Source organism: Otolemur garnettii, unplaced genomic scaffold, assembly GCF_000181295.1.
Source record: "Otolemur garnettii isolate 467f Iridium unplaced genomic scaffold, OtoGar3 scaffold00130, whole genome shotgun sequence".
Classification (NCBI taxonomy): Eukaryota; Metazoa; Chordata; class Mammalia; order Primates; family Galagidae; genus Otolemur; species Otolemur garnettii.
Window position 1 is genome coordinate 2,112,344 of NW_003852525.1, and position 9,694 is coordinate 2,122,037.

The following is a 9,694-nucleotide window of genomic DNA, read 5'->3' on the forward strand; positions in this document are numbered from 1 at the left end:
CTCTCGTTGCTACTTTTAAAATTCCTACTTATTGATGAGCCATTTACTGTCGATTATTTTAATATCAGATTTGAAAGAAAAACAAACAAACAAACCAAAAGCTAAATTTCATTTATCCACAATAACCCTGTCGGAATTTAGCACACAAAATAGAGTAACTACTGCGGGAAATAGAACTGTAAATTCAAAATATACGTGGAGAAATTCTTATTCATTGTTTCTTTAGATTAAGAACTGGATAGAGTTCCATTAAATATAATAAGCAATGAAGTAAATTGAACAGAACTAACGATTCTGTTTAGGATAACTGAGTTCTACAGAAAGAGGAAAATTAAGCTGGGAAGTCTTACAGATTTTACAACTTAAAGATACACAGGTGGAAAGTGGGGTCCTGACCTTGTTCAAACTGCGTGCAGCGCTGTCCTTGCCACCGGGGGTCAGGTTCCGCAGCTGGACGTCCAGGAGGCCCACCAGCTGGTCCATGGCCCGGACGGAGTAGGTGATGTCCCCAGCATTCAAGTGATTCCTGGTCTGCTCAGCGAGCTCTCTTGCAATATTGGCAGCTGTCTCTCCAGATTTCAACTAAAAATTTGAAGCAGAACACAAAGAAAAGCGATCTTACATAAATACTTTGTGAACTAACCTAAAAATCTTCTTCTTTTTTTTTTTTTTTTTGCAGTTTTTGGCCGGGGCTGGGTTTGAACCTGCCACCTCCCCTAAAATCTTAAGGCTCCCCCTCAGCGACTGATTGACGGGACCCCCGTAGGTCAAGGTCATCCCTCCTTAGCTCTGAGATCAGACATGCCTCCTCGTGCTCCTCTCCCTACTTAGAGATGTCCTCTGTGAGTCTTTAACAGGCCAAAGGCTTTGCTATCCCTCACTGCAGGTCCTCATCTGAGTCTGCATCCAAGTCCCAGGGTTTGTCACTGATGAACGACCCTTAGCTGAACCCAGCACCTGTCTTCCCTAACTCCTGGTCTATTAGACAGACCCTAACGCTTGCAGTCAATTGTCAGCCAAAGGATCTTTAAATCCACCTCTAACCTGTGGGCCCCCCACGTTGAGAGGTCCACTGTTTGGAGCCAAGCCAGTGTATACTTTCCACATATTAATTTATAACTTTACCCGTTATTCCTGTCTCCGCAAAATGTATAAAAGCAAACTGTCCCCGACATCCCCCGAGTCCACCTGCTCAAGGTTTCCTGGGCCTGGCCCTGGGTCATGGTTCTCAAATTCGGCTCGGAATGAACCTCTTCAGATTATTTTAGAGTACAGCTTCTTTTCTGTTGGTGACTTTTATATGATTATTTTTTACAAGCCAGTTTTAGTCACCAAGGCAAGAAACAGTTCCCGATTTCATCTTCACCTGTGAAGGTTCCCCCAACTTGTCATGCTACCTTAGCTTTGTCTTCATAACCAGGGTTGAATTTCATGCCAGGAAACTCCTCCTGAGGAATCCTACTTCTAAAAATTATTCTCACCGTAATTGTCTGTTTGGGTCAAATGCTTGCCGTATTAATTTCTCTGTGACATTCTAAACTGGACTTTGATGAGTGTGTGTTGTAAATCCCCGGCCAGATTCTAAGTTCCTAAAGGCAAGTACGAATTTTTCTTCATGCCTAGAGATCTCCAGAGGGACATTCTTTTAATCAATGCACCATTCATAGTATCTTGAATTTTCTTTTTACAGTTTTCTACCTATTCTATTCTTATAAGAATGACGGTATCTGTAGGGTCGCTATTATTTTATTTTGTTAATCATGGGTTCTTATATAATTAGTTTGTGATTGCTTTATTTCCTTCTATTTCTTTGTTACCACATAATATATTTTTTATCAGGAAAAAAGTCAAGCTTAAGTGGATCTCTGGAATTTCTGATTCACTTTAATGTACATGGTGAAAAGAGAGTGAGATCTACTCAACCAGGCAATCTGCTTTCTTCATTAGCACAATATGTTCAAAACTAAGATGGTACGTATTAACTTCCATTCTCTTTATCAGTAACCGTTAGTAAAATCGAAATTATCTGTCAATCAGAGGAAAATTACATGGCCCTGGTATTTTCGGATTGTAATTCATTTCTTTTTTATTTCTGTGCAGTTACGAAGGCCTAAGTTTTGGTATTATTATGTTGGAATTAGATAGGGTAGAAAAGAAGAACTCTATAATCCCCTTACACAAAAATTCAAACATTTTCTTTATGGATAGTAATTCAAAAGTTGAGAAAGTAGATGACCAATGAGTCAAATTTAACTTTTCTTAACATAAAAGACAATGATGGGACATTCAGCTTCCTGTATGTGTCAATAACAGATACTGCAGTTTTATAAGTCAGTGACAGGAAAGTAAATCTCAAATAAATCCAGCTGGGGAGGGCAAATTCACACTTCCTGGGTGCAGTGCACACTGTGTGGGTGGGAGGCACGCTATGACCTTGACTCAACCTTGAGAAAACCAAAGCCTGTGCTCCGAACTTGAGTACCCCATAGTATTCTGAACCTAAAACGAAAACAAATGCACACAAAAAGTGAAACCTCACATGGCTGTGGCTCTCAGGAAGCTACATTCTACCAGTTGGGATTGGGGTTGGATACGTATATAAGGGCGCATAAAATTAATTTAACAATGCAATCCTCACGATGGGAATGTGTATGAGGTGTTACGGGAACACGGTCCAGGGGCAGTAAACACCTGAAAATGGGGAGGGAGGGCAGGAAGAGGTAACAGCCCAGCCCAACGTGAAGGTTGAGAGTGACCAGGTAAGATGAAATACAGGAGCAAAGACAATTTTCTCTGAAGTCAGCTTTGTGGTGCCGTTATATCAACCACTAGTCAGAGGCCAACCAGCCGGGGAAGGAATTATGTACAACATGTAAGCACAGAGGTACACAGCTACCATTTCTTTGAAAGGTTTAACTATTTTACTGTAAATCTGCGTCAGGGGGATAGATGAGTAACGAAATACTTCTTACAGCTGCAGGTGGGTGAGACCAGGCGCCAGGGCTCACACTATAATCCCAGCACCTGGGAGCCCGAGGCGGTGGGGATAGCTCCCGCTTAGGAGTCTGTGACCACCCTTAACAACAGCAAGACTCTGTGTCTACTAAAAATGGAAAAAACTATCCAGGCATTGTGGTGGGGCTCACAGTTCCAGCTACTTGGGAGGCCAAAGCCAGAGGTTAAGAGTTTGAGGTTGCTGTGAGCTGTGGTGATGCCATGACACTCTACCCAGGGCGATAGAGAGTCTGTCTCAAAAAACAATAAACAAACAAACAAACAATTGGAGGTGGGTTTAAAAAAGTCATTTTTTAGGCCCCACTGGTCTCTGACAAAATTAAGATGCACCTTGCTTCCATTCTACACTGGATCTAAGGAAGTTAAAACAGGGACATCAAGGTACAGGAGGCAGGAGGCAATCTGGCCTTTCAGGGCAAATAACCGGTTTATTTTATATTGTAAAATAACAACATCATTTCTAGACCTTCACACTCTTCTTTAGAAAATGCAGGAATAACCTCACACGATCTCAACATCTGTCAGGAGCTGTGTATAATCAAAGAAAAGGCACTTCAGTTAGCTGGAAATAGAGATTGTTGTCGGACAACTCAGACCATTCTTCTTCACATAATAGTTGGCCAGGCAGGGGAGTGGGAAGCTGACCTCACTTTGCATGTAAATAATACGGAAGCTTTTCAGCACTGTAGTACCACCAAATTTCAAGTAAAAAAGAGACTGGTGAGATTACAAAGTGCAATGAATTCTTTAAAAGGACACAAAACAGAAATTATAAACTATCTGAAAAACTGAGTGCAAGGCGGAGAGATCAAACTGAAGCCAGGCACTGATTTTATGGCATTCATGAAGAAAGGTGAACAAATAGATATTTCTGTATATTTCAGGAGGCACGGCTCTGAGCTGACTTGCTGGCTATCAGTGGAAATTGGAAACTGCTTTTAAAGCATTAATTTGAAGACAGAGCTCTCTTCCGATCCGTGCGTCCACCCACTCATCTCTCTATTTTACTTTCTGTCCACCTATTTCATCCCCAGGCCTCATTCACCTGCTCACCTTTCCCCCCCCTTTCCCTCTTTCCTGTTTCTCTCTCTCTGCCTCACTATTGGGGCGAAAGTCTCTTTCTTTCTTTTTTTTTTTTTTTTTGAGACAGAGCCTCAAGCTATCCCCCTGGGTAGAGTGCTGTGGCATCACAGCTCACAGCAACCTCCAACTCCTGGGCTCAAGCAAGTCTCTTGCCTCAGCCTCCCAAGTAGCTGGGACCACAGGCGCCCGCCACAACACCTGGCTATTTTTTTGGTTGCAGTGTCATTATTGTTTGGCAGCCCTGGGCTGGATTCGAACCTGCCACCTTAGGCGTATGTGGCTGGCGCCTTAGCCGCTTGAGCCACAGGCGCCGAGCCAAAAGTCTCTTTCTATGTAACTTACGCTCTCCCCTTTTTGTACAAATTACACTTTTTATCAAATTTCATTATTGTGAAAGTATTTGGGGTTGTTTGCAAGGAATTTGTTCATGAGATCCTAACTTTAAAACTTTACATGTCATCAGTGAAAAGTCATCTGTTCTCTTTTGTTATACAGAATTTAATCTTTGGCTCGGTGCCCGTAGCACAGCGGTTATGGCGCCAGCCACATACACCAAGGGTGGTAGGTTTGAACCTGGCCTGAGCCAGCTAAACCACAGTGAAAACTGCAACAAAAAAATAGCTGGGTGTTGTGGCGGGCGCCTGTAGTCCCAGCTATTTGGGAGACTGAGGCAGGAGAATCCCTTAAACCCAAGTGTTGGAGATTGCTGTGAGCTGTGATGTCATAGCACTCTACCAAGGGGGACGGCTTGAGACTCTGCCTAAAAAATAAATAAATAAGTAAAATAATTTAATCTTTCACTACCTTAAATAAGTGGCCCAAATCCATTTATGTGTCCAAACCACCAAGATTCTTTACCGGTTTTGTACCTGGTCTTATTCCTTGCAAGGAGGTTCTTCCTTTAAAGTCCCCGATGCCCCAGAGACCCTGTACAGACGGAGGCTGCTGTGACCTGAATGTCTGTGCACCCACCTTCCATATGTTGAAAACCTAATCCTCAATGTGACTGAATTAAGGGGTGAGGCCTTTGGGGGGGGTGAGTAGGTCATGAGCAGCGCAGAGCCCCAAGGAAGGACATTTGTGCCCTGATAAAAAAAATCCCAGGAACTGCCCCTTCCACTCTGGGAGGACCAGGACAGTGACATGTGGCTGCCTCTGAGCCAGAAAGTTCCCTCCCCAGACACAGGGCCTGCCCACACCTGGACCATGGACACCCAGCCTCCAAAACTGTCGGATGTAAACTCAGGCTGTTTGCAGGCCCTCCCCTTGGAGACCTGGTTTCTCCAGCTCTGTTTTTGTTGGGGGTAAAAAGTGCGCCTTTGCTTTCAAAGTTTGACATTCACAGAACTTTACTGGGGTGGGGAGGGCAAGGGAACAGTTCAGTAGAGGTATCTATCTGCAGTACCTTAATTTCTCAACACAGCAGAAAAAAAATCAGAGAAATGAGGAAGAGGTGGGGGCAGAGGACAGAGGGTGGGAGAAGGGGAAGAGAGGAGGAGAGTAGGGAAGGAAAAAGGGAAATGAGGCCGTGGTCAGGAGGAGGGGGAAGGAGAGGCGCGCAGGGAAAGGGGGAGGGGGAGGGACGAAAGCCCAGAGAAGCCGAGGGCTGTGCTGGGCGCCTTGCCCCTCCTTGGCTAGTTCAGAGTCTCGCTGTCCTCCATCTGGCTTTCCCTCCTGGGAGATGGACTCACATGCGAGGCACTGGGAGAATCCCTCTTTCTGGCTTCTGGTAGAATTTGGCCAGCGGCCTGGCTGGGCAGGAAGATGGAGGGAGGCGGGCAAATGAGGTTGGGGTATTTATGCCCCTTACTCCCTTTCTGAAGGGTTACCTGGGGCCAGGCTGTGCCCCTGGTCTAGGGACCCTTCCTCTCTGGGACACCGTCTTTCCAGGGTTTGGTCACTCTTCTGCCCTGGCACCTGCAGGCCTGGGCTGGCCACAGTCCCCCAACCCCATCCCAGTTTCAGGCTCTGCGTTCCTGTTCAGTCCCTTGCAATCCACCTTTGCTGCCCCAACATGGCTCTAAAGAAACCCCTCTTCAATGTGCCGTCCGAGTGTTGCTGGGATTGCAGTGCTGAGGGAGGAGATGAAAAAAAGGATGAATTGAATGGAAGACGCTTTGGAGTGGAGGGAGAGAAAAGATGGGCAAATTTGGGGAACGTTGCAACGGGTTCTCTCGTGGAGGTTTATAGCGCTAATATGTAAGTGTTCAAGTTCATGGTTAAGATACCTGTTCAACTATCATTTATATTCAATGAGTAGCATAAGTATTTGAAGGGATACAGCAGATGAAAGAGCAGACAGAGGAAAAAGAGATGGGCTAAGTCCACGAGCGTAGGGCTATGAAGGCAATCGCCATCTGTCCACATATTAACTAGCGCTGTGGCCGACCACGGCATCTTCGTGACTCATGGCTGACCTTGGCCAGCTCTACAGGCTGACCGTGAGCGATCAAAACTGTCCTGTTTATACTTTTGAAGATGTTATAAATCTATGAGTAATCAATCAATGTAAGATATTGTTACAAATTGTAAGTTTTAAGATACACAAACTTCAAGAATCAGAAAGGACCCTGTCGGTGGTCTTTCTTGGGAGGAAATAAAGGTTATAACTCGGTCTGTATCTTCACTTTCATAGTGACCTATGTGGAATAGAATCTTACAGAATGTGCAGGATTAAATAAAACCTCTCTGGAAGAATAGGATATACTTAGGATAAAACAAAAACATCCCATCCGTAAATCAAACGGACAACAGCTGTCTGGTCTTGGAAAGAAATTATCTCTTTTGCGCTAAGATGTACAGGGCTGAAGAGGAAAGAAAAGAATTAAGAATCAGTTTCACCTACTAATTTCTTCAATACAATAGTCCAACTATACTCAGGAATTGTCACAAAAACATTCAGCTTTCTAGAAGAATTATTACTGAATTTATGTTAACCCCTGGGCTCAGTAGGCAGGGACTATTTTTAAAAAGTCACGAACGTAAGAAGATACGGTACTGATCTCTTAATCTGATCACACTCAGCAAGAAATTATGTGCCCTGGGGTCTGTGCTACATGGTAATAAAATCAAAGGACACAAAAACCGTGGCGGGAACGGCGCTGAAACTGGAGAAGGATTGTTATGAGTAGCAGCAAGGAGAGGGGTGCATATTTAAGAGGGTAACTAGAACCACTGTTCTCCCATGATTTAGGGCAAACAGATAGTTATGGCTCATCTACGAAATGATCTGCTGGGTAGATATTTACAGATTATTATACAGTATATTATTGAGGATAAGTCTGGTTAAAAACAAATAGAGAAAAGAGCAAATGGCACGGGCAGGCTTTTAGTGAGGCCATCATTTGTAATATTTCTCGGGAAAAGTCTCGCCCAGAAATTCCTCAGCATAGCTAATGTGCCAGAGACGGACTCTCCATTTTAGGAGTGCATAAATCCACATAAATTGCTATAATAAGGATTCATCCCATAGCCCTTTTGGCATAAATGCACATCTGGTCTCTGTTTGTAATGAAATCAATTCAAAACCCCTCAGTGCATTAATAATAAAAATGTTCAACACAGTGCAACCAAACAAGGCCTGCAAATTGAAGTCTGCAAGATTCCGTGGCCCTGTGTACACTTCCAGCACTGACAGGTGATGGGGGTGCAGAATGTTTATCAGATGGCTTAAGATTCCGAAGGTAGACCTTTTCACTGCAGTTATTTTTAACACAGGAAACCCCATATGTATGTGTTCTGGAAGATTTTGTTTGCTTCATTTACAATGCCCCTTGGACTCTTTTTTTTTTTGAGACAGAGTCTCACATTGTTACCCTCAGTAGAGTGCCTTGGCATCACAGTTCACAGCAACCTCAAACTCTGGGGCTCAAGTGATTCTCTTGCCTCAGCCTCCCAAGTAGCTGGGCTACAAGTGCCCACCACAACACCTGGCAAGGTTTTCTATTTTTAGTAGAGACAAGGTCTCACTCTTGCTCACTGTGGTCTCGAACTCCTGAGCTCAAGCAATCCAGTCACCTTGGCTTCCCAGAGACCTGGGATTATAGACGTCCACTCACTTTGGCCTCCCAGAAAGCTGGGATTACAGGCATCCAGCCTTTGCCTCTTGGATTTTTGTACCTTTAGTTCATAATACCACGGAAATTTTATTAATAACAAAATTACTATAAGCAATACTTTCTGGCTTAGAGGAAGCTCTTCAATTTTCACATTAAAAATAACTAAGTTTTAGAATTAGCTTATGGCGTATTAGAGGCTGGCATTGTATCTGCCCTTAAATTTAAATGGGAGAATGTTTCCACATTAATTAAAAAAAACTCTTCACTGTTTTGTTTTCAGCGGGCATAATAAATAACAGAGAATACGGTTGCAGCAGACTCTCTTGTCCGACACAAGGTTTACCTTCTGTGTTATATGATTGACCCAAGGAGAAGAACAGTTGCTGAGGTCTGGTCCTTGGGGATCCCAGATTCCATCGGGCGCGAGGCACAGGTAAGTGGACACACCTACAGGAACGAGAGACACACGTCTGATTCTGATTCTTAGAGGGACTTCAGATCTGTGCCCTGTGTAACTGGGGCAGAAGTAAAAATGAGATAATTAAACTGACAGACTAGAATGTCTGTGAGAACCCAGGAGTCGGCAGCGGGGAACTACAGAACCACAAACAAACCAGACATATTTTTAAGGCCCTTGCTGGTAGCGATGCCTGGCACGGAGTGAGGTCGTGGTTTAGACCGAGGTGCACCTGTCTCCACGGAGCCTACTGCTTGAGTTTACAGAGGCCCAGCAGCAGGTGAGTCTTAAAGGGATCCGAGGGTGGGTTTCTCAGGAAAATGAGGCGGGAGAGCACATTCCAGGCGGAGGAAACTATGCTGTCTTCTAGAAACTTCAGCTTTTTTGAGCTGGGCTCTGCTGGACGAGGGAGCTCATTTAACGAAGTTGGAGAGGGAGATAACCAGACCATAAAGCTTCCACCATCTGGGGGTGCTGGAAAATCATTGGAGAAAACTAAGCAGAGAGAGATGAACAAAGGGGGGTGTAGAAAGTGACTCCAGCAGCAGCGTGGAGGACGGCTTCAGTGGCCAGAGACTGTGCGGGGCTGGCCTCAGTGGGTCCAGGGAGAGACTGTGCGGGGCTGGCCTCAGTGGGTCCAGGGAGAGACTGTGCGGGGCTGGCCCCAGTGGGTCCAGGGAGAGACTGTGCGGGGCTGGCCGCAGTGGGTCCAGGGAGAGACTGTGCGGGGCTGGCCTCAGTGGGTCCAGGGAGAGACTGTGCGCGGCTGGCCGCAGTGGATCCAGGGAGAGACTGTGCGGGGCTGGCCGCAGTGGGTCCAGGGAGAGACTGTGCGGGGCTGGCTGAGCACGCAGGAGCATGGACAGGACGGGGTGAAATGAGGCAGGATGGTGATCTGTGAGGGTTTCAGGTCTCCTTAAATCTCCTCCCCAGTTTACACAGAATAACAATGACATATTTCTGTAGTACGGAGGGCTTTCCAGCAAAGTATTTCACCCATCTCTCACGAACGTCTGGAGTAGGGGGACTGTTACTATTTCTCTTTTAGAGGTAAAGGAACAGAATCCCAGAACTAAAGGGA

General features: G+C 45.1%; 1 protein-coding gene across 1 annotated transcript in view; it reads right to left on the reverse strand.

Moving 5' to 3' along the window:
• ADGRL3 (adhesion G protein-coupled receptor L3) overlaps positions 1–9,694 on the reverse strand; it is a 372,824-nt gene that overhangs the window by 139,655 nt on the left and 223,475 nt on the right. The window contains exons 7-9 of the mRNA XM_023518203.1: positions 9,552–9,654; positions 8,500–8,603; positions 397–582 (exon numbers count right to left, since the gene is read on the reverse strand). Of these exons, the coding sequence (XP_023373971.1) occupies positions 397–582; positions 8,500–8,603; positions 9,552–9,654 (393 nt within the window). The remainder of the gene's footprint in view (positions 1–396; positions 583–8,499; positions 8,604–9,551; positions 9,655–9,694) is intronic.